The following is a 25,948-nucleotide window of genomic DNA, read 5'->3' on the forward strand; positions in this document are numbered from 1 at the left end:
TCCCCTTAATATCAGGAACAAGACAAGGGTGTCTGCTTTCACCAGTCTCATTCAATATAGTACCGGAAGTTCTAGCCAAAGCAATCAGATAAGAAAAAGAAATAAAAGGCATCCAATTGGAAAGGGGAAAGCAAAACTGTCATTATTTGCAGAACACTACAGAGTACATAGAAAACTCTATTGTCTCCACCAAAAAACCACTTGACCTAACGAGTGAATGTGGCAAAACTGTGAGATACAAAAATCAATATTCAGAAATCAAAGGCATTTCTGTACACCAACAATAAAACACCAAAAAGAGAAACTAGGAAAAACTCGCATTTACTATAGCAACAAGAAAAATAAAGTTCCTAGGTATAAACTTAACCAAGGAGTTAAAAGATCTGTCCTGGAAAACTACAGAACGCTGAAGGGATTAAGGAAGATATAAAAACATGGAAGCATATATCATGTTCATGGACTGCAAGAATTAACATCTTTAAATTGTTCCTACTACCCAAAGCAATTATAGATTCAATGAAATTCCAATTAAAATGCCAATGGCATATTTCACAGACATAGAACATTTCAAAAACTTACATGGAACCACAAATAACCCCAAATAGCTGCAGCAATTTTGAGAAAGAAGAACAAAAGAGAAGGGATCACAATACGTGACATCAAACTATTTTACAAGGCCACTGTAATCAAAACCATTTGGTACTGGCCTAAGAACAGACACATAGATCAATGGAACAGAACAGGGAGCCCAGAAATAGACCCATGCCTCTATCGTCAATTAATATTTGACAAAGGGGGCAGAGGCATGCTGAGGAGGAAAAACAGCCTCTTATCAATAAATGTTTTTGGCAAAACTGGACTGGTACATGCTAAAAAAATGAAACTAGACCACAAATTTACACCATGCACCAGAATAAATGCAAAATGAATAAAATAATTATTAGTTGTGACACCATCAACAAAGTCTTGGAGGAAAAACTGGCAGTAAAATTTCAGATAGCACCCAAAGTAGTATTTTTGCCAACATATCCGCTAGGCAAGGGAAATAAAGGAAAAAATAAACAAATGGATCTACATCAAATTAAAAAGCTTCTGCACAACTAAACAAACCATCATCAATCTGGAAGGGAACTGACCATATGGGAAAGCCTATTTGCAGCTGACACTTCAGACAAGGGTTTGATCTCCAAAGTATATAAAGAACCCATACAACTCAAAACCAGGAAGTCAAACAATCCAATTAAAAAATGGGCAAAGGACCTGAATGGGCACTTCTCCAAAGAGGACATACACACTGCCCACAGACATATGAAAAAATGCTCAACATCACTAGCCGCCAGAGAGATGCAAATTAAAACCACACTGAGATATCACCTCACGCTGGTCAGAATGGCCATCATTAATAAATCAACAAACAAATGCTGGCAAGGAAGTGGAGAAAAGGGAACCCCAGTGTACTGTTGGAGGGAATTCAGACTAGAACAACCTCTGTGGAAAACAGTATGGAATTTCCTCAAATAACTAAAAATGGAACAGCCTTTTGACCCAGCAATTCCACTGCTAGGAATATACCCTAAGAATACTTAAACACCAATTGAAAATAACTTATGCACCCCTATGTTCATAGAGGTGCTATTTTAATAGTCACGTGTTGGAAACATCCTAAGTGCCCATCAGTAAATGAGTGGATCAAAGAACTGGTATATTAACATGATGAAATACTGCACAGCAGAGAGAGAGGAAAAAAAAAGAAAGAATGAACTTGTACCTTTTACGATAGCATGGGTGGAACTGGAGACTATTAAAATAAGTGAAATAAGCCAGCTGGTGAAAGACAAATACCATATGATCTCACTTATAAGAGGAACCCAATGAATGAAATAACTAATGTACAAAATAGAACCAGAAGCATGGAAACATGAACAGTGACTGGGGGTGGGGATAGAGGGTGGGGAGAGAAGGAGGATAAGGGTGGAAAGAAGGGGAATGGGCTAGTCAAGAAACATGTATGAACCCATGGGCATGGACAATGGTGTGGGGACTGACTGTGGGAACGGGTGGGGGGATGGAAGTAGGCAAAGGGGAAAAATTGGTACAACTGTAATAGAATAACAGGAAAAGATTTTAAAATAAATTTTTAAAAAATAGTGAAACAACAGACTGATGTCTCCTTTCCCCCACTTTTAAAAAAAATCAATAAAACAAATATCCTAAAAAAGCCTAAAATGTTTTGGCATTTAAACAATTTAGCTTCATTTACTCTTTTACCTAACCAGTTTATATCATTTCTTTAACATGTCAGATGAATGAAGTTGTTTCTATATAAAAGTATCAAAAGAAATAAACATGTGTGCACCCTAAAGGAGGGTGGGTATCCACACTTAAATTACTACATTGAAGTCAATCTGAAAAATCCACGTAAATCAAGAGAGGCTGAACGTTAAAGGAAACCTTATCGCCCAACACCCCACAATTCACCAGATGATGAGGGTGTTCACAGCTGGGGAAGGCACACACCTTGTGGGTTTGCATTCAGGAGCCGTAGGTTGATATACTGACAGGGAAGAGTACAAGGACTGTCAATCAAAGAGGGAGCTGATCCTGGAGTCACACACAGTGTTTTCCCACTAAGACTCAGTAAGTTGGTTTGATTTTGTATTTCTAAAAATAAGAAAACAGTAACAAGATATCATTCTTTCAGAGATAGATAGTTCAGAGCTGAAGTCATTCACTTTTTATTTGTTAAACTACCACATATACATATTTTTCCAATGATACTTTCTATTTGTTTATCAAAAGACATTGCCTTTACTATAAAACCAAGACTTTAATGACATGCAATTAGTAGACAGTGTTATTGGTGCAAAATGGAGTATTTACAACCTAAAATACAGGCCAACTCTTTTGACATTCTTCTGTATTTTCCCTGTAGACACTTTAACAACATGGGTTTGAACTAGGTCAACTTATATGAAGATATTTTTCAATAAATACAGTCAGTCCTTTGTACTTGCAGGTTCTGCATCTGAGGATCGAAAACAGTATTTTTGCATTCCCAACTGTGGATGGAAAATACTGTTTTCCATCCTTGGTTGGTTGAGTCTGTGAAGGTGAAGGTTGACTGTAGAAATTATATAGTTTTTGACCAGAAGGGTGGGCGGGGGTGTCACTATCCATTAAACCCACATTTTTAAAGAGTCAACTGTATATTGTAGCTTTCTTAAAATTTCCTATGAGCCTCAAGCTTCACCATGAAAAGAGACATATTTAAGAATGATAGTTATAGTAGGAAGACAAGTTTTTGGACTCTAGAACATATGTGGAAAATAGCAAGACACACAAAACACATGCAATATTGGTAGAAAATTAAACATTGCTAAGTAAACACAGGTAAATTACAAGTAGTGGCGGTGACTGAGGATGGGGAATGGAACTGGCAGATACGAAACCAGACTGGGTAATACCCTCAGGGATCTGTTCCACCTAGTGGCTAGATAATGATGACCTGCCTGAGGCCACAAAGTCTCCTCTCTTGACCCACACCTGTGGTTTCCTGAGAATTCACCAGTTGACAGAGAAAGAAAGTTTTCAGGTTTGCTGTGTGGATGGCTCTGCATAATGTGCTGCTCTATCACAAGTAGATGATTGCAGTCCTGCACACCCACCGACTCTGGGTGGCCCCAAAGAACAATGTTGACAGGAATCCAATTAGTGGACACAAGTTCATTCAGGGCAGCTGATTTGTTTATGTCACTGAGGTGAGAGGTCCAAAGAAATGGATCTACACTGACCCATGGGCAGTGGCTAATGGTTTGACTGATAGGGAATGACCAGGGACTTGGAAAGAACAGCACCTGAAAACTGGTGTCAAGGAAGTCAGGGCAAAGGTATGTGGAAAGACTGCTCCAAATGAGCAGACCATGAATGAGGATTCTAAATATCAGATAGACAGTATCATCTGTTTTGTGGAAGCCTGCCTGCCATTCCCCAGCCACTCTTGCCTTTGACCAATGGAATGATGAATAAAGGAGCCATCCTGGCTAGGCAAGAGATTTCACATGGGCTCAGTAACAGGACTTCCACTCTAAAGAATGATTTTGCTAATTGTTACAGTGTATCCCACCTACCAACAGCAGGGCCATTACTAAGCTCCCAATATCACATTATTTCCAGTTGATGAGTAGGGTACACAAAGGCAGATTTGTTACTGAGCCACTTCCATTATGGAAAAGGCAGTACTTTATTCTTACCGGAACAGACATTTGTTTGGGGTATGGGTTAGTCTTAGTTGCCCGCAATGCTTCTGTTAGATCATCCATGGACTTTGGCAATGTCTTATTTACCAATATGGCACCTCACACAGCACTGCTTCTGACTGAAGAACTTGAAGTATGGTAAGGTGTGTGCGTATTTAGGGAATTCACTGGCCATGCTATGTTCCCAATCACCATGAAGCAGCTGGTCTAGAACAATGGTGGAATGGCCTTTCAAAGACACAGTTTCAGTACCACCCGGGTACCAACAGATAGCAGAGCTGGGGTACCGTCTTCCAAAATACCCTTCATGCTTTAAACCAGCATACGGAGACTATGGCTCCTGCCTGGTTGCTTGTTTATATAAACTTTTAATAAAACACAGCTTTGCTCAGCCAGGATAGATGCCTGAATCACAAGGGCTGGACTGTGGAAGTTTACCTCAGCTAACTTAGCTAAGCTAAAACAGTTTCCCAGAGAAAAGTGCACAGGATTTGGAAGATAGTTTAGTTATAGCCACTATATTCTAAGGGTGAATGTAGGCCCAGGCAACACCCAGCTTTCACAGGCTTCCATTCTTCCAACTTCCGGGCCAGGCACATGAGCAACTCTCTTGCAAAGCTGCTTTTGCAGGTCCCAACCGTCAGGGTTAGAAGTGGCTACACAAATGAGTTCCAGTCTGTCCCTGCTGACCCCTGCTTCTCATTCTATAGTGACTTCAGGTAGAAACCCAATCCTTCCACTGACTTAATAATCAGCCCCCCTTGGTGGATCCTGGTCAGAGATTTTTCACAGATCCTCCAACTAACTGTACTCATCCAGACCTTCACATTCTGGGTTTCTCTCACATTACTTTTGCTTTCCTTCTTCAGCCCCTAACAGATAGGACGGCATGATTTTTCATGGTGATTCTATCCACTTACAATCCAACAATGAATGCAAGTTCCTATTACCCAATACCTTTGACAACATTTAATGCTGTGAAATTTTTCTAGTTTTTGCCAATGTGGTGGCAAGTAATAGTACATCACTGTGATGTTTACTGTTGAGGTTCAGTAGGTACTCCTTTAATTATTGACCATTTAAATGTTCTTTCAGGCTATTTAAGTTTCTGAAAATAAGAATTCAGATCATAAAATAAGTATATTATTTTCTTTACAGCTGCTGCAAGAACCATAAACTAGAGGGCTTAAAAAAACAAATAGTTCTAGAGGCAAGACGTTTATAATCAAGCTCTCAGTAGGACCTTGCTTCTTCTGACACCTGTAGGGGAATCCTTCCCTGTCTCTTCCTAGCTTCTGGAGGCCCCTACCTATCTTTTGTGTTTCTTGGCTTGCAGCTGCATAATTCCATGTCATCGGCGTCTCTCTGTCTTCACCATCTTCTTATAAAGACATCAGTCATACTGGAGTAGAACCCACCTTACCTTACCTTAACTTACCTTACCTGCAACAATCCTATTTACAAAGAAAGTCAGTGGTACAGTGGGTAAAGACTTCAAAATATACTTTTGGGGAAGGGGGTGAGCAGGTTGCGTCTCAAACTTTAACCCATAACAATGGGAGAGAATGTACTTACAATTTTAAAAAAATTTATTCAGTCCTATCTTACTGAGAATATGGATTTAGCAAGACACAGGTAACACATTTAAGAAAGTTAAAACTCACCAGGGAAGTCCCTGAAGACGAGAACCCATCACATGGCTAATAGGCGAGAGGATACGATTGGAGCCTTAATCTCCTAATAAGTATGGTGTTCACTCTGCCATATTGCACAGAATGGAGACACAGACACATTTCAGGCAGGCACTGCTGAACAGCCCAGCCTGACTCACATCTTTAACAATCCATCTTATGTCAAAGGTCACACAGACAGCTTTCAATTTTGCACATACCTGTTTCACCATGGAAGACAGCCAGCTCTGTATTTTTCATACCAAAAATGCTATTAACAACACTCTTCAGATTTAAAAGGTTTAACCTATTATCGCCTTTTGGATTTTCCAGGAGCAATACTCCACCTAAAAAGCCACAAATATAAGTAACACTGAAGAATAAGGTAAATTTGAATGAAAAGTAAAGGAAAATAGGGTGTGCAAGCCTGACTTTCTTTTCTTTTAAGCATATACTATATGCACTCTTAGTATGTGCTTTGGTAATCCCAGGTAGACTTGTTCCAGGGGTGGATCTCCATCAGGCAATCTTTTTCTAGATTCAAACTTTTGTCTTTATGACCCTCATTTTTCATTCTGCAACATTTATAAATCCCTAGGGCTCAGAACGGTCAAATATACCATCTAATTGAAAATTAATAGCCTCAAGTGGTCCTTGATATTGATTAGTCTTATGCCTTAGATTTAACTAGACATTTGTTTTACTGATTTATTTCAATATTTTGAGATAATTAGTAAGTGACATGCAGTTATAGTAATAGAGATATCCTGGTCCCTTCACCCAGTGTACTACAATTAACATAAAACTATAACGTACAGTATCACAATCAGGGTACTGACACATACACAGTCAAGACACTGAACAGTTTGATCACAAGAATGCCTTGTGTTGCTCTTTAAAATCTACACCTAATTCCCTGCTCCCTACTTAACCTTTAGTGAACATATTCTCCATTTCTGTAATTTATCTTTTCAAGAATTATAAAAATGGGATCATACATTATGTATCCTTTTGTGATTGACTTTTTTCACTAAGCATAAATCTTAAGGTTTACCTAGGTTGTTGCATGAACCAATGGTTTTTGTTTTTTCCTGCTGAGTCAAGTTCCGTGGTGTGATAGCACAACAGTTTGTTCAACCATCACCTGTGAAGAGCATATTGGTTGTTTCCAGTTTTGGGTTATTATGAATGCGGCTACTATAGAAACATTTGGGTAGAAGTGCTCTGGGGAACAACTCAACTTTGATTACTCTGGACTAAATAACCAGGAGTGGAACTGTTGGATCACTGTGGAAAGCATGTTAAGTTTTTAAATAAACTGCTAAATGATTTCCAGAGTAGTTGTCCCATTTTACATTTCTAACAGCAATACATGAGAGATCCAGTTTCTCTACATTTTCATCAGCATTTGGTATTGTTACTTTTATATTTTAACCATATTAAGAGGTGTGTAGTTATGTCTCATCCTAATTATGATTTTTATTTCCCTAATGATGTTGCAAATTTTCATGTGCTTATCTGTCATCTGTATAAATCCTTGGTAAATGTCTATTTAGGTCTTTTCCCATTTTCTCCTGGATTTTTAAAAACTGTTGAGTTTTCAAAGTTCTTTATATATTCTAGATGCTTCTTTTGTTGATTAAGTGGTCTGCAAAAATCTGTAACTTTTTTCCCTCCCATCCTTTACAAAGGATCATTTGCAAAGCAGGATTTTTAATTTTGGGGAAGTTCAATTTATCAATTTTTCCTTGTATAAAATTGGCTTTTGGAGTTAAGTCTTAAAAACTTTTTGCCTAGTCCTTAGTTCTAAAAAACAGCTGAATATTTTGAAATTAAGTCTGTGATTCATTTTGAGATTTTTTTTTAAATAAGATACAGACTTAGGTCAAGGATATTTTTTGGTGTATGGGTATCTAACTGCTCTATAGCAATGACAAGACTCAACTGAATTGCTTTTGATTCTTTCTCAAAAAGCATTTTGCCACTTTCGTGTCTATTTCTTTATTTCTTTTCCAAAAATTCTCACCCAAGGACATACTTACTGATTTTAGAGATAGGAGAAGGGAAGAAGAGAGGGAGAGAAACATTGAAGTGAAAGAAATTTTGATTGCTTGCATCTTGTACCTGCCTTGACAAGGGAACCAAACCCAAAACCTGGGTATATGCCTTGATGAGGAATTCAACCTGTGACTTTTCAGCTTATAGAATGATGCTCTAACTAACTGAGCTGCACCAACCAGGGCTGTCAGTCTTTCTGTATTCTTTATCTGTGACATTGATCTATGTATTTTTTCGATGTTCATGCCAGTCTTCGGATGTCTTGAAATTGGGTTAGAGTGATTCGTCCCATTACCTTATCTTTAAAAATTCTTTTAGTTATTTTATTTCATTTTTCAGATCAAATTTTAGGATAATCCTGTCTATATCTAGAGAAAGTTACAAACCATATAAAATCACGTTAAGGCAGGTAATTAATCTGTGGTTGTAAATGTATTTATCCCTGGGAATATGTCATTGGGAGTTGGGAGCAGTTTTTCCATGTTTGATCAGTTGGTCCTAAAAGGAACAGTACTGGAGTCAGCTGTAACTGATCCTGGCATTGCTGACATCACTGATCCACATTCTACAGGTTTACCTCTATAACAAGCCAGCTCATATGTCATGTATCACTGAACTTGGGCAGCAGTGTAAAGGACCATGTACTGCCTAAGGCATCATCACACGTCCAAATGAACTCATGACCATCCCAGTAACAGTAGGTGCTGGTGCTGGTGGGCAAACCACTGGAGGGCTTTTAGGGCATATTTCTATCTGTAGATTCCACAGAATTTTCTATGTAGACAATCATGTCACTTTCAAATAGGGACAGATTTATTTCTTCCTTTTTGATCATAATTCCTTTTTTAGTTCCTTGCTCTATTCCACTGGCAAAAACTTCCAGTACAATGTCGAACAAGAGAAACAAGAATAAACCTCCTTTCCTTGGTTCCAATCTTAGGTATAAACATTCAATATCTTCCTATTGAATTATGTTAGCTGTAGGGTTTTTGTATATGTTCATTATGAGACTGACTTATAATACAGAGGAGTTATGCTCTATATTTTTCTGGAAGTACTTTTAAAATCACAAATGGGTGCTGAATTTTCTAAGTTGCTTTTCTGTAACAACTGGTATAATAAAGTAATCTTTTAGCCTGTTAATATGCGAAATTATACTGGTCTTTGAATACTGCCTTGCACACTTAATTCTTTGTATATACAGTTTTTATCACTCTGCCTATACAAATTACATTTATATTCATGAGGGAGATCAGTCAACAATTTTTCTTTGGTATGGTCTGTATCTGTACGAGTGTAAAACTACCCTTAATAAAGTAAGCTGGAAGTGTTCCATCCTCTTTATTTTCTGGAAGAATCTGTGTAGAATCAGGGTTAATTTTTCAAAAGTCTGGCTGAATTCTCTAGTTAAACCCTTTGGGACTGAAGATTTCCTGAGAGCTTTTTAATTAATTAATTGATATTTTATTACACTTATTGAGGAGACATTAGGTAATAAATTTATACGGGAACCACTCTGCTGTCCATCTAAAACTAATACAGACTAATGCTGAATGTTAACTGTTATTTAAAATTATACGTTTCAAGTGGACAATTCTGATACATCATCTCTATATTGCATTGGGCTTACCAACCAGTCATCTTACATCACCATATATTTGACACCTTTAAACTTTACTACCCTTGCCCCCGACTTCCCTGTATTAACAACTATGCTGTCCTCTGTGTCTATTTTTTTATTTGTTCATTTGTTACTTTGTTTTAAAACTTAAAGAATGAAATTATGTTTCTTGACTTTTTCTGACTTATTTTGCTTAGCATGATACTCTTAAGATCCATCTGTGTGGTTGCAAATGGCAGGATTTCATCTTTTCCTACAATTGAGTAGTGTTTCATTATATATATGAACATCTTCTTTATCCAACCATCCACTAAGGAATACCAGTTGTGTCCATATCTTGACCATTGTGAGTAATGCTGCAAAAAATAGGGAAGCGCATATCTTTCAGAATAAATGTTTTCAAATTCTTTATGTAAATACCCAGATAAGGGGTCACTGAGTTACATGGTAGCTCTACTCCTAATGTTTTAAGGACCCTCCAAACTGTTTTCCAAAGAGGCTGTACCAGTTTACATTCCTACCAGTAGTGAATGAGGGTTTCTTTTCCCCATAACAATTTGTTATTACTTGTCCTGTTGTTACTAGCCATTCTAACAGGTGTGACATGGTATATCATTGTACTTTTTGATTTGCAACTCCTGAACAGTTAATAAAATTCAGCACTTTTTCATACATCTATTGACCATCTGTATGTCTTCTTGGAAGAAATGTCTGTTCAAGTTTTCTGCCCATTTCAAATATTGGATTCCTTGTTTTGTTTTTGCTTGTTGTTGCAAGAGTTTCTTTATATATTTTGGATATTAACCCCTTGAGAGACATGTTTGCAAATATCTTCTTCCATTCAATTGTTGTCTTTTTGTTTTGCTGGTGGTTTCTTTTGCTGTGCAAAAGCCTTTTGGTTAGTCCATTTATTTTTGACTTTACTTCCCCTGCCTTTAGTGTCAAATTCATAAAATCCTCAGACCAACTTCCATAAATTTAGTACCTATGTTTTATAGGTACTAAATGTGTTAGTACCTATGTACTATGTTTTCTTCAATGTATTTATTGTTTCAGATCTTGTACTTTGGTCTTTCATCCATATTGAGTTAATTTTTGTAGATGGGAACAAACAGCAGCATAGTTTCATTCTTTTGCAAGTGGTTTTCCAATTTTCCAAGCAAGTTTATCAAATAGGCCTTCTTTTCTCCATTGTATATGTTTTTGGTTCCTTTGTCAAAAATTATGTGGCTGTAGACATGTGAGTTTATTTATGGGCTCTCAATTCTGTTCCATTGATCTGCGTGTTTTTCTGCCAAGACAATGCTTTGGTTATTTGGGATCTTTTGTGGTTCCATATAAATCTGTTGATTTTTTAGTTCTATTTCTTTAAAAATGTCATTAGGATTTGGATGGCAATTGCATTAAATCTGTGTATTGCTTTGAGTAATATGTCCACTGTAACAATGTTGCTTCTTCTAATTCATGAACACAGAATATCTTTCCATTTTTTCTTTTTTGTACTCTCTAAATGACACCTTGCGGTTTTCCACACACAGGTCCTTCACACCCTTTATTAAAGTTATTCCTAAGTATTCTATTTTTTACATTCCAACTGCAAAAGGATTTTTTTTTCCTAATTCTTTTCCAGGAATTTGATTGTTAGCATATAGGAATGCAACAGATTTCTTCATGTTGATTTTGTATCCTGCAACTTTATTGTATTTGGTTGTTTATAGTAGTTTTTGGTGAAAGAATGTTGTCATGCACAGAAAGTAACAATTTACTTCTTCATTGTCAACTTAGATGTCTTCTATTTTTTTCTCTTGTCTGAGAGCCTTGTCTAGGACTTCCAGTACTATGTTGAATGAGAGGAATGAGAGGGGCATCCTTGTCTTGTTCCTCTTATCTCAGAGTAATAGCTCTCAGTTTTTCAACATTAAGCAAGATATTTATTATCTGAGGTTTTGTCATGGTGAGGAACTTTTCCTCTATACCTGTCTTCCCCTGGAAATAACCCTACTTGATTGTGATGTATTTTAGAAATGTATTATTGTATTTGGTTTGCCAGTAGTTTTAGAATTTTTGCATCCAAATTCATCGAAGATATTTGTAGTTTTGTTTTCCTTTGTCATCCTTGTGAGATTTTGGTATCACAGTCATGTCGGCCTCATAAAATGTGTTAGAAAATATTGTCTTTCCTTCAAATTTTTGGAAAAATTTGAGAAAGACAGGTATCAAATTTTTTTTGAAATGTTCAGTAGAATTGACTAGTGAAGCCATCAGGCCCTAGACTTTACTTTTTGGGATGCTTTTGATAAGTGTTTCAATTTCCTCACTGTTTCAGTCTTGGAAGGTTATGTATTTCTACAAACTTAGAAAAATCATTCTTCTCATTTGTTAAATTTGGTGGCATACAGTCTCTCATAGTAATCTTGTTAGGTCATTTTTATTCTGTCGTGTCTGGTAAATTCTCTTCATTTCTGATTTTGTTTGAGCCTTTTCTCTGTTTTTCCTTAGTGAAACCAGAGGTCTGTCCATTTTTGTCATTTTTTTCCAAATTACCAGCTCTTCGTTGCATTAATTTTTTATAGTCTTTTTATTCTTTATTTCAGTTACTTTCAACCAATGTGCTGGAATAATTTTTAAAACATTCAATACCTGACTATTCAGTCAGGAGCAGTGACCTCTTTTCCTTAGAATGCCAAATAAAAAAATGACAACAGCCAACAAACAATAGATGTCTGGGGAGAATAAATCAAAATCATACCTATTTTGTCAGATTGCAAAAAAAAATAATACACTTTTTGGTCTGCTGCAGAAATTTAGTAGCTTACGTATGCCACAAGATAAAAAAAGGTTGAAAATCACTTCTCTATTTCATTTAATTTTGCTCCAATTTTTATTATTTCATTTCCTTTGCTGGCTCTGGGTTGCTTTCATCTTTTTCTACTGCATTACTGTTGGGAAACGCCCAGCCTGGTTTCAGGAGCTGTAACCCTGCCAACAGGATGGAGGGCCCCAAGACTGGAAATAATCAGAAGGCCTTGGAGAAACATGCTCCTGAGGAGACCTGGCCTGTCCCACCTTTGCCTCTGCTTTGCCATGGATGGTCAATGGCCAAAGATGGGTAAGTTACCTCGCGCTGAGGTATACAACCTAAGACAGCTATTGGCGGATATTGCCAGCAGATAAGAAACTGGACACAGAAAGGGCAAAAAGGATCTCACACCTCTCAGCTTGGCTTGGACACGGCTGGAGTCCTCATTGAATCTGAGAAGCAATCTCCTTATCTCTTGGTGGCTCCCTCCCCCAGCCTGGCTTAGGCTTGAAACAGTGCAGGAAAAACAGCCCTAAATCAGATCTAGCGGTTGCCAGGGTAATCAGGCCTAAAAGTAAATTCTTTATAGAGTGTGCTCAATTCCTCCTTCAGATCTCTGGTCAGCTCATGCTGCGAAGGACCTTCACATTATTTACATCCTTTACCCTTTATCATTAAGGCGCTTGCCGTTATCTTCATTCTCTTTTGTTTAGACTGGTCTCCTCTCAGACCCATGTTAATCAGTGACTTCCTGTCACTTGTTTTCTTAAAGGTATCTATTCTCTATGAACCTTAATATGTTAATGTAATGAGATAACATACGCATTCCTGTTACATACCCCACTGATAAGATTTTCAATAAAAGCCTTGGAACAAAGGGCAACGGGGCCTTCCTGATTAGGGGGATGAAGGCCAAGGCCTTCCCCAGTAAGAGGGAAGTGCCCCCGTCTGCTCTCAGGGCAAACAGAAGTGTTTGCGATGTTTTGTGTTTGTCCCCCTCATCTGTGACAACCCCAGGACGGGTTCTGTGGGTTTCAGAGCCCTGCTCCCACCTAAGCTGGACCCAGCCAGTTTCCCTCAGGTTCAGGGAGCACTGAACTCTGCGGTGCTCCCCCGCAGCAGTGTACCCCCTATAGACGCCGCACAGTGTGACACTTTACAATGTAATGTTAGGTTGTTTGCTTGAGGTTTTTCGTGTTTCTGGAAATAGACCTATAATGACATAAAATTCCTTCTTGTTACAGATTTTCCTGCATCCCAATAGTTTTGATATGTTGTAGTGCCATTCTCATTTGACTCTATCTTTTGACCTTACTTTTCTTTCTTTGACCCAGTCTGTTTTTTTTTTGTAGCACGTTGTTTAATCTCTACTTTGTGAGATTTCTCGTTTTGCAGTTGATTTCTAATTTCAAATCCTGTGGTTTGAGATTATGCTTGGTATAATTTCAACCTTAAATTTGCTGAAGCTCCTTTTGTGTCCCAACATATGGTCTATCTGAGAAAGTTCCATGTGCAATGGAGAAGAATGTGTAACGTGATGTTCTGGGATGAAAGGCTTTGTAAATGTCATGTCCATTTGATCTAACGTGTCATTACTGATTTTGTTTGTGTGATCAATCTTTAGGTGTCAATAAGATATTTAGGTCTCCTTTTATGTTTGTATTTTAGTCAGTTTCTGTTAATAGTTGCTTTATACATTTTAGTGCTAACCAGGTGCATATATATTGAAATGTGTATGCTTCTTGATATAACGTATCCTTTATCATTATACAGTGTCCCACCTTTGTCTCTTGTTACCTTTGTTATCTTGAAATCTATTTTGTCAGATATAAGTATGGCTACACCCACATTTCTTTGGATGCTATTTGCTTAAGAATCATTTTCCACTTTTTCCTTTGGGTCTGTATTTGATGTCACAGCTGAGATGTGTCTCTTGATGGCAGCATATGGTTGGGTTTTGTTTTTGGATCCAATTTGCTTCTGTGTGTGTTTTAATTGGTAATTTCTGTCCTTTTACCTATAGGGTGATTATTGACATATCAGGGTATTCTACAGCCATTTCACCTTTGGTTTCTGGTACCTCTATGCTGCCACTGTTCATTATCCCTTGCATTTTTATTTATTTTTTTTAGTTTAATGGTATTCTATAATTTTTTATTGTTTCCTTCAAGTTATGGGTCTCAGTTCTGAATGTGTGTGGTTACAAAAAGGTATATGCAGAAGATTTACATATATAGTATAACCCTTTATTTTTTGAAAGAATCTAATCTCTATCTCCCTTTGCAAATTCAGAACTTTACCACTTCCCTTTTCATTTTTTGTTGACACTAATTTACCCTATTTATGCTGTGAGTTCAAGTAGCTATTGCCTGCTTCCTCTCGTTTAATGTTTCCTTCTTTACCTTTTTTTTTTTTTAATGTCCTTTAACCGTCATGTAATATTTAAGTGTAGAGTATCCTATTCTGAAAAAGGGCTCTAATATCCTGCTTCTCCCTGACTACTGGTGATCTTACTCATAATTTTAAATCCTTTTATTCTGTTTCAGGTAGAATGATACCCTTACATAAGATCTTCCTCAGCTCTGCAAAACTTTTTATCTTTTCTTCAAAGAATACCTTGGCTGAATACATTATTCTTGGCGGGTAATTTCTCTAATTTAGTAGTTTGAATATTTGACTCTACTACCTCCTAGCGTGTAGGGTTTCTGCTAAGAAATTTGATAACTAAAGGGATTTCATTTAGAAGTTAGGGTCGTCTCTCCCCTGGCTGCCTTGCAAATTCTTTTTGCCACCAATTTCTGAGCATTAATACAATGTGCCTTGGATTGAGAAAACCAGGTGTTCTATTTGTCTCAGATTTGAAGACCTAGGAGGTCTTCTGATACATTAGAGAAGTTCTTGTCAACTATTTATCAGAATAAGCTGATACCATCTCCCTATCATCTTCTAGTTATGCCTATTATTCTTATATTTTCCAGTGGAGTCAGAGGGTTTTTATGGAAGTCTTTTTTCTTTGTTGCATTTTCAAAATATATTTTATTGATTATACTATCATAGCTCTCCCCTGTTTTCCTTCCCTTTATTCCCTCCTGCCCTGTACCCACTCCCTTGCCCGCATTTCCCCCCTCCTTGGTTCATGCCTATGGGTAGTACATGTAAGTTCTTTGGCTTCTCCACTTCCTATACTATTTTAAACCTCTCCTTGTCTATTTTGTACCTACTATTGATGCTACTAATTCTCTGTACTTCCCTCGCTTCTCTGTTCTCCCCCCTCCCACTGATTTCCATTTCTGTGATTCTCTTCCTGTTCTAGTAGTTTGCTTAATTTGTTTTTGTTTTCTTTAGATTCAGTTGTTGATAGTTGTAAGTTTATCATTTTACTGTTCATAGTTCCTGATCATCTATTTCTTAGACAAGTCCCTTTTACATTTAATATAAGGGCCTGATGATGATGAACTGCTTTAACTTGACCTTATCTGGAAAGCACTTTATCTGTCCTTGCATTCTGAATGATAGCTTTGCTGGATAGAGTAATCTTGGATGTAGGTCCTTGTCTTTCATATGTTGAACACGTCTTTCCAGCTGTTTCTTGCCTGCAAGGTTTCTTTTGAGAAATCAGCTGATTGTCTTATGGGAACTCCTTTGTAGGTAACTGCTTTTCAGATTCTCTCCTTATCTTTAATTTGGGTAATGTAATTATGATGGGCTTTGGTCTGTGCTACCTTGGCTCCAACTTCTTTGGGACACTCTGAACTTCCTGAAAGTCTATTTCCTTGGCCAGACTGGGGAAGTTCTCCTTCATTATTTTTTCAAATATTTGCTCTTCCCTTTCTTGCTTTTCTCCTTCGGGCACCCCTATGAGTTGGATGTTGGAATGTTTAAAGTTGTCCCAGAGGTTCCTAAGCCTCTCTCTTTCTTTCTGAATTCTAGTTTCTTCATTCTGTTCTAGTTGAATATTTATCTCTTCCTTCTGCTCCCAATCGTTGATTTGAGTCCTGGTTTCCTTCCCTTTACTGTGGGTTCCCTGTATATTTTTACTTCACTTTGCATAGCCTTCATCTTTTCCTCCACTTTGTGACCATACTTAACCATTTCTGTGAGCATCCTCATCACCAGTGTTTTGGACAGTGTGTCTGAAAGGTTGACTATCTCTTCAGCACTTAGTTCTTTTTATGGAGCTTTGGCTCAGTGCGCCTGTTACTTTTGAGGGGGCAAAGTCTTAAGTATTCACCTAGGTGGGACAACACCCAGGTCCTTAGGTTGTGACACTGTGTCAGGGAGAGGCCTGAGAGGATACAATGCCACTTGCTCGGCTCTCGGCCAGCTTTCAGTCACTTCCCCAGCTACCCACAAGCAAATTAGGCCCTTCTGGTACTGATTCTGGGTGGGCGGGTTTGTGTACATTCTAGGACTCTTTGGGTCTCTCCAACGAATTCTCCTGTGAGGCTGGGAGCTTGCCCTGCTGCCACAACTCCCACAGGTTTTTACGGCCAGAGGTTTTGAGGCTTTCTTTATTCACACTGGAACCCTTGATTGTGTGGTCTTTGTTGCTCCCCAGCTGTTCCTTCCGGTTCATCAGCTGCTCTTACAGGTCTGGCTGAATGCCTCTTCTTTAGCTCCTTCATTGTTGGAGTTGCATACAGTCCGATTTTCTGGCAGTTCTGGTTATTTTTCACTTTTAAATTTGTTGTCCTTCTTTTGGTTGTGTGAGGAGGCAACGTGTATCTACCTATGCCTCCATTTTGGCCAGAGGTATTAAAGTCTTCAGTTTTTAAAAACTCTCTTCAGTCCCATGTCACAGTGATCAGTCCCACAGGAATGGAAGAATGCTCATTGAATTTGTCTGCTATTCTTGTCTGAAAGGAGTGCCAGTAGCAATCTGACTCATCCCCTTTCCCAAAACCCTTAGGGAGTTCTACGATGTGTTCATGGCACAGTCTCAGCTCTTACCCTCGACCCATCCATTTTGCTCCACTTGCGTACCTTCACGGATCTCTCAGGCATGTTTGTAGATTGAGAAGAAAATACTTTGTTGGATTAAAGCTGCTCAAATTGTTGAAACTTAAAGAGGAGATATCAAAAGGACCTCCCACCCTGCCATTCCTCTGATACCAGTTCTGAAGTTTTTTCTCTTCTCTTTGTTCTTAAATTTTTATTTATTTATTTTTAGAGGGGAAGGGAGGGAGAAAGAGAGGGAGAGGAACAATGATGTGCAAAAGATATATCAATCAGTTGCCTCTCGCACACCCGCAACTGGGGACCTGGCCCATCACAACTCATGAATGTGCCCTGACTAGGAATAGACCTGGGGACCTTTTGGTTCCCAGGCCAGCACTTGATCCTCTTAGTCACACCAGTCAGGGCAGTCCTGAAGCGTTTTTAAGTCACTAATTCAATATACTTAATAGCTGTAGGTTTACTGAAATTATGTATTTCGTATTGGGAGGAGGTTGCGGTATTTCAGAAATTGCTTTATTTCATTGAAGTTCTCAAATTATGTATGGAGAGTTGTTTATTGTATTTGTTTACCTTTTTGATCCTTGTAACCTGTATTCATACCCTGTTTCATTCCTGATATTGGTGATTAAGTGTATTCTCTTGTTCTATATCACTCTCATTACAGGTTTATTGACTTTATTTTTTTTTCAACCACGCCCCCGAAACACATTTTTGTTTCATTGATCCTCACTACTGTTCCCGTTTTCAACTATATTGATTTCTGCTCTTTTTATTTTCCTTCTTTCTGCTTTCTCTTTGTAACTGTCTTGTTTTTAGTTTCTTGAGGCTGGACCTTAAATTATTTATTTGAAATCTTCTTTTCTGATCTCAGTCCTTAAAGGTATAAATTAGTTGCATTCTCCATGTTTTAATTTGTTGGAGTTCCCTTTCCACTCAGTGGTATGAATTCTTTCATTGATACTTTCCCCCAATCATGGATTATTCAGAAGTATATTGATAAGTATATGGGAATTTTGCCTTCCTCTATGATTTGATTCCACTGTCATCAGAGAACACACTGTATATATGATTTCAACTCTTAAATTTGTGGAGGTTTGTTTACAGCCCAGGCTATAAATTATGTTGGTAAATGTTCTGCAGAACTTGAGTAGAATATGTATTTTGCTATTAGGTGGGGTGTTTGATAAATGTTGATTGGATTCTAATTTTCTGCCTAGTTGATCTATCACTTATTTAAAGGGGTATATTCAATTCCCAAAATATAATTATAAATTTCCTAAGTTTTCTTCAAGGTCTATCAGTTTTGGTTTCAGGTATTTTGCAGTTGTTGTTACACACTTGAGATTAAATTTTCCTTGGGGATCTGTTACTTTAAACAGTCAATTGGAGCACCAGGGGAGTCTCTGCCCATTATCCAAGATGACAGGGATAGGGTCTTACACCAAGCACACCAAAAGCTAAGGGGATGAAGGGATAGGGCCCAAGCACATGCAGAAAGATAAAAAGATAAATGGCTAGGGCCTGAGCGTGCCAAAAATTATAGAAAGATGATTGGAGAGGCTCGAGCACACTAAGAGCGAGGAAGATAACTGGATTAGGAAAAAAAGCCCTCCATTCCATAGCCTTACTAAGAACTGTGGGCTGAACAGGAGTATTGAGATGGCCTTTAGAGACGGGAGTCTAGCACTGTCCCAGGCTGTACAGCATCTGAGTAAACCTCCTTTCTTTTGTAACAGCACCTGCCTCATGGGTTCAGTTGCTTGTGGTGACAGGCAGCTGAACCTCAGACTTCGTTTGTTACAGTTTTGGTGAACCCAGATGGGACCACGTGGCCCTTGGCAAGTCATAAGGGCTTGGACTTAGGTACCAGCAGCCTAACCCCAAGAGCAGGGCTACAGGATCTCCCTGTCTCAAAATTTTCCTGAAGGAAGTCCAAGTGGCATAATTTTAGTAAATTGGTTCATGTACACATATTATGCAATGTCTAAGACAGAACTGGTGCTTGAAGTATGTATACATTAGACTACGGGGAAAAATGATCCTAAAAACGGTTCCCTAAATTACTATACCATCATGCAGCTGGAAATATTTTTGCCCGTGGTCAGGGAAATGAGACAAATTCCCTTATGGCAGTCGTTTATGAATATAAAGATAAGGGTTCAACAAGGGAGGGGAACCATTTAATGATGCAGAGAAGGGATGTGTCTTCAAAACCTCTCCCAGAGAGTAAGACACAGGGAGAAAAAGAAAATGAGGAAATGAGTCTCTCTACTGCCCTGAACCCAGGGGATGTAGAATTATCAGCAGGAAGACTTACCCCATCACCACTCCTAATGCTAGATAACCCTGAAATAGGGCCCAGAGAGGCAAGAGTCCCACCCCTGTATGAGGAAGGGTCTGCTCCTCAAAGACCCTGCAGGACACCAAGGGCGAATTCCTATCTGGAGCAACACAATTCTCCTTGAGGCAATAAACTACTAAGCTGAATAAACCAGGAAGGCCAGCACGTTGGATACTATTGGGCCCATACTCTATTTTCCACTTCAGGCTTAACTGAATTGGAAAAATGTCAACACATCATATAAGGAGGATCCTCAGAAAATGGCAGATCTCATCACCTTCATTTTTACTACTACCATCCAAACTAGGCAGATGTACAAGCACTCCTTAACATCCTGCTAATAGCAGATAAAAGGCTGCTAGTTACAGATAAGGCTGAAGAGGCTCAATGCTTCCAACTAAGAAAATCCCGATGGAATGCCCAACCAGCTGGGACAGTTTCTTTGAAAGAGACCAACTGGGACCTGAATAGTGGGGTCCTAGCCTTCCTTGAACATTACTAAAGGTTCTTATTGGAAGGGATTAAGAAAGGTGTGCCTCGAAAAAAAGTCTGAATATGATACAGGCCATTCAACTGAAAGCAAATGAACACTCCTCTGAATTTTTAGAAAGAATCTATCAGGCCTATTTGAAGGCACACTGATGCTGACCCACAGGCAACAGAAAGTATCTGGATGATAAACATGACTTCTATTGGGCAAAGTGCTACAAATACCAGCAGGAAGATCCAACGTTCAGAAGGGGCACTGGAAATTAATTCCTCTCAGCTGGTGGACACAGCCTTTAAAATTTACACTATGCCCCGAAAAAAAGGAAGTTAAAACAGGCCAGTTTTCTTAGAAACAATGTGGGGTAACCAGAAAGAGGTGGGCCCAGAAAAGAAAAGACTCATTAGGTGAGAGTCAATGTGTCTATCGCAAAGAAGTTCATTTGGAGAAAGGTCCGCCAGACATGTAAATAGTAAAGTAATTGGCGGGAAAAAAAGGCAAAAAACAAAAGAACTTCCAGTCAAGATGGTGGCATAGGCAGATATGGCTGGCTCATCTCTTCACAAAACTACATCAAAATTACAACTAGAACATAGCACAACCATTAGTCAGAGCCATCAGAAATTGAGTTGAAGTTGGAGAACTATGGAATTAAAGAAACCAAATCCATCCAGACTGCTTGGAGGGGCGCAGATGTGGAACAGACTGGTCCCTCACCCACGTGTGGTAGATAAAATATCAGGAGGGATGCCTTGGGAGCAAGGACTCCTAGCCCCACACCAGGGCCCCCTAGCCCAGGATTCTAGTACCAGGAAGATAACCCCCCAGAACTTCTGGCAGCAAAAACTAGCAAAGATTGAGCCGGTGGAAGAAATTTCTGGAGCCCCAAGCAGTTCCTCTTAAAGAATCCACACTTGGACTTACCTACTCAGATTCATTCCCTCTGAGCTCCAGCACTGAGGTAGCAGCTTAAAAGGCATCAGTGGTATACAGAAAGAAACTTAAGTTCCTGGCCTTAAGGTGTGTAGACACCATTGTCGCTTTCTAAACCTTTCCCCCCCAGAGCCTGCAAGCTGGTGCTGTATCTGAGACTCCATCAACCTGGAAAACACTGTATGACATGCCTTGGAGACCAGCCAAGCTGCTTTTCCATGTGAATGGCTGGTCTTGGCTCATGCTGCACAACTTCCTAAATCCTCTCTAACAAGTAACAGCTGACCTCAGTGAGCCCTAGGCCCATCACTACAAATAGCCAGCCTAGATTCATAGCTTGGCTTTGCCTTGGCGTCTCCAAGTCCAGCACAAGGAGCAGCCATCTCAGATTCTTTTATAGCTCAGGAAAGGTGGCCCCATGTAAAACACAGGTCAGTGCTGACCTTGGCCTGTAACACCTGGTAAACCCCAGAGACTGTACCTAGAGGACAACAACAGACAACAGTGGAGCCACACAGTCACAGCCAGTCTTCGCAGCAGACTGGCCAGGGTAAATACCTGCCACTGATCCACCAACATCAACCAAGGCTCAACTACAAGAGGAGAGTATACTCGGGCACATAAAGGGAGCACCTCAAATACCCAGCATGGATGACAGGGGAGGCTGTGCCACTGGACCCTACAGGACAATTACTACATTAGGACACATTACCAGGACATAGAGTCAAAGCAGCTCTACTTAATACATAGAAACAAACATATGGAGGCTGACAAAATAAGGAGACAAAGAAACACGGCCTAAGTGAAAGAACAGATCAAAAATCCAGAAAAAGTTATTTGAAATGGAGATAAACAATCTACCAGATGCAGAGTTCAAAACACTGGTTATAAGGATGCCCAAGGAACTTAGTGAGGACCTCAGCAGCATAAAAAACACCCAGTGAGAAACGAAGGATACACTAATTGAAATAAAACTTCACAGGGAAACAGTGGATGAAGCTGCCAATCAAATCAATGATATAAAACACATGGAAGCAAAAAAAAAAAAAAAACCCAACAAACCAAACAAAAACCAACAACCAATCAGAGCAAGAAGAAAAACGAAGCTAGAAACATGAGGATCGTACAAGCAGCCTAAAGGAACTTCAAGAGTTCCAATATTAGCATTGTAGCGGTATCTAAAGGAGAAGAGAAAGAGCAAGAAATTGGAAATCTATTTGAGAAAATAATGAAAGAAAACTTGCCTAATATGGTGAAGGGAATGGACATACAAGTCCAGGAAGCACAGAGTCCCAAACAAGATGGATGCAAGGAGGCCCACCCCAAGACACATCATAATTAAAATGCCAAAGGTTAAAGATAAAGAGAGAATCTTAAAAGCAGCAAGAGAAAAAGTTAGTTACCTACTGGGGAGTTCCTATAAGATGGTCAGCGGATTTCTCAAAAGAAACTTTGCAAGCTAGAAGGGGATGACAAGAAATATTCACCGTCATGTAAAGCAGAGACCCACAGCCAAAACTGCTCTACCAGCAAGGGTATCATTTAGAACTGAAGGGTAGATAAAGAGCTTCCCAGGCAAGAAAAGACTAAAGGAGTACAACATCATCTAACCATTATTATATGAAATGCTAGAGGGATTTATTTAAGAAAAAGAACATCAAAACTATGAACAATAAAATGGCAAAAATTACAAATCCATCAAAAATTGAATCTATAAAAACAAACTAAGTAAACAAGAACAGAGACTGAATCAAGGATATGGGGAGCATTTTGATGGTTGCCAGATGGGAGGGGGATGTGGAGGAATGGGTGAAGAGGTGAAGGGATTAAGAAGTACAAATAGGTAGTTACAGAATAGCCATGGGGATGTAAAGTACAGCATAGGAAATGGAGTAGCCAAAGGACTTATACGCACGCCCTATTCATATGAACAATGGTGGGGGCATTGCCAAAGTTGCGGGTGCTGGGTGGACGGGGGCCGGGAGGAAAGGGGGAAAAATCAGGACAACTGTGTAGCATAATCAGTAAAATATAATTAAAAAAAGAAAGAAAGAAAGAAAAGGCGAGTCTGATGAAAAATGAGGAGGCCCAGAGGTTCCTGAGACATCTCCAGACATAGTAGTATTTCCCCCCAGGAGCCCTGGGTACAACGCACAGTTGGGAAAACAAGGTAACTGACTTCCTTGTAGATGTGGGAGCTACATATTCAGTGCTAAATACAAAACTAACCAAGACAAGTTCAGCTGCAGTGACTGTTACTAGAGTGACCAGACACAAAAAAATACATTCCTTTAACGTCTAAAAGGCCAGCCTGGGGCTCAAAAACATATGCATAGTCTTCTCTACATGTGAAACTCCCCCGATTCCATTGCTAGGGTGAGATTTACTTCGTAAATTACATGCACAATTAACCTTTCTCCCAAAAAGCAGCAATTACATGTAAAAGCCCCACTGGAACATGCTCTCAAGCTTCTGGTACCCCTGACTTAGCTCCAAAGGACCCAGAAGTGACCTCTTCCCACCCAAGATCTGTGAGCAGGTTGTTCAAGCCATTTGGGCTAATGGAACCCCAGAAAGAGCATTTAAATTCCAAACCATAAACTAAAAGAGGTATGGATCCCATCAAAGAAACATTATCCCTTAAAAAGGAAACTTTAAGAGGAATTTCAAGCAGTATTACAGAAGTTTAGAAAATGAGGATTAATTCAGCCATGCCAGTCTCTGCATAACACTTTCCACTCTGAGAAATACTGATTTGTACAAGATCACAGGGCCCTAAGACATTGTCTAGGACATTAATCCTATGGAGCTCAACCTTTATCATTTCTTGACCATTGTGCCTGGAGATAGCAAATGGTTTTCAGTAAGAGTATCTTTTTCTGTATCCCAATAGATGAATAGGCTCATTTATTATTTGCCTTTGAATGGCAGGACACAGAAACTAAAGCCACACTCCAATACTGTTGGAAAATGTTGCCGCAAGGATTTAAGAATTCCCTGACTCTACTTGGGGAAACAGTAACAAAAGAATTAAGGTATACTCAATTGAAATTCGGGAGTTCTACTGGGTTGGCCAAAAGTCTCTTTAGTTTTATCCATAAAATAAAAGACACATATTTCATTTTCACCAATGATGTTAGTAATTTGGATATTTTGAGTATGTCAGCGATCTCCTCTGTGGTATAATGTTGATTGTTTTCAGTTGATGTCTCAATTTGTGCACTATCAACTGGTTGACCCAACAATGGAGCACAGTCAAGTGAGAAACCTCCAGCATGAAAAGTATGCAAACCACTTTTGACATACTTGATCAGTCACAGGACCTTCTCCATACACTGTACAAGTCCTTTCTTGCATTTTATTTATTTTTTTTAACAGATTTTATTTATTTTTAGAGAGAGGGGAAGGGAACGAGAAAGAGTAGGAGAGAAACATCAGTGTGTGGTTGCCTCTCAAGTTCCCCCCACCAGAGACTCAGCCCACAACCGCAGGCATGTGCCCTGACTGGGAATCGAACCAGAAACCCTTTGGTTGGCAGGCCAGTGCTCAATCCAGAGAGCAACAGCAGCCAGGGCCCTTTCTTGCATTTTAGTTGTGCTTTTACATTTCTTGAAATAAAGCACAGTATGCTAAAAATGTTATTTATTTTCTTTCATTTTCAACATTAAAATGGCTACGCAAAGCTTCAATTTGGTAAGTTTTATTAAATGAATGCTGATATGACAGCTGTCATAATACAATCTAACAAAATTGTTTTGAATGAAGTTAAAGACAATTACGTGCTACTAGAGCCATCTTACAGAGAAAACAAAATGGACTTTCTGGCTAACCTAATACGATATATAGATGACTTACTGACAACTAGTAATACTTCTGAGGATTTTTTGCTCAACACCATCACAGTCCTGAATCACATGGAAGAAGGGAGTATAAAGTATCGCCTCACAAGGCCCAAATTTGCAAATAGAAAATGGCATATCTGGGATTCCAAGTGAAACAAGGCAGTAGGACCTTGATGGCTGATCAAAAACAAGCCATTGTTACAAAAAATCCGAGAGAACTGGCAGCAGCTTCGGGGTTTCTTAGGGATGACAGGGTTCTGCCAAATTTGGGTTCCAAACTTTGTACTTACAGCAAAACCACTGTATAATTCTTTGAAATAGACAACCCAAATGTTACCTAACATACTACCACTAATTTAAACCCGGCTATCCTACTCCCACCTAGACTCAGAGAGGCTCAAACCTTCAGCATGGCAGCTTGAAAAATCACAAAGTTTACTGCAGCAGGCCGGATCAACTGAGCCAGCCAATGACAGAACCTGACTAGCAATTATGTACAGATGGGAGCAACTTCACAGAGAATGGTAAGAACGAGTCAGGTGTAAGGCAGTCACTACACACAAGGTAATAAAAGCACAAATTTTTGGCATAGGAACCTAAGCACAAAAGGCTTAACTGACAGCTCTCCTAAGAGCCTTAGAATGTCCCAGAGGAAGAATGTTAACCTCTGTACTGACTCTGAATATGCCTTCGTGGCAGTCCATGCCCATGGGGTACTATGGAAAGAAATAACAACTCTTAACCTTAGGAAATAAGAACATCAAACATGCAAAATAAATTTTTTAATTGCTGGAGGCAATGAATCTACTGTACCAGATTGCCTTAATGCCTTAATGCACTGCCCAGGATGCCAGAAGAATGGTTCCCAAACAAGCCAAAGAAGCCAAACTTCCGACAAAGCAGCAAGACAAGCCACATGAGGGCCACCACTTCTGGGGGCTCTGATTCTCTACCTGCACTTGTCAGAATTTAAACCCCATC

General features: G+C 39.1%; 1 protein-coding gene across 3 annotated transcripts in view; it reads right to left on the reverse strand.

Annotated features, from left to right (window-relative positions):
- Nucleotides 1–25,948, reverse strand: part of IARS1 (isoleucyl-tRNA synthetase 1) — a 114,650-nt gene that overhangs the window by 16,798 nt on the left and 71,904 nt on the right. For all 3 annotated transcript variants that reach the window (XM_054587993.1, XM_054587994.1, XM_054587995.1), the window contains 2 exons: nt 6,148–6,273; nt 2,518–2,661 (listed from right to left, as the gene is read on the reverse strand). In XM_054587993.1, the coding sequence (XP_054443968.1) occupies nt 2,518–2,661; nt 6,148–6,273 (270 nt within the window). The remainder of the gene's footprint in view (nt 1–2,517; nt 2,662–6,147; nt 6,274–25,948) is intronic.

Source organism: Pteronotus mesoamericanus, unplaced genomic scaffold, assembly GCF_021234165.1.
Source record: "Pteronotus mesoamericanus isolate MK-2021 breed Mesoamerican mustached bat unplaced genomic scaffold, CSHL_Meso_final scaffold_125, whole genome shotgun sequence".
Lineage (NCBI taxonomy): Eukaryota > Metazoa > Chordata > Mammalia > Chiroptera > Mormoopidae > Pteronotus > Pteronotus mesoamericanus.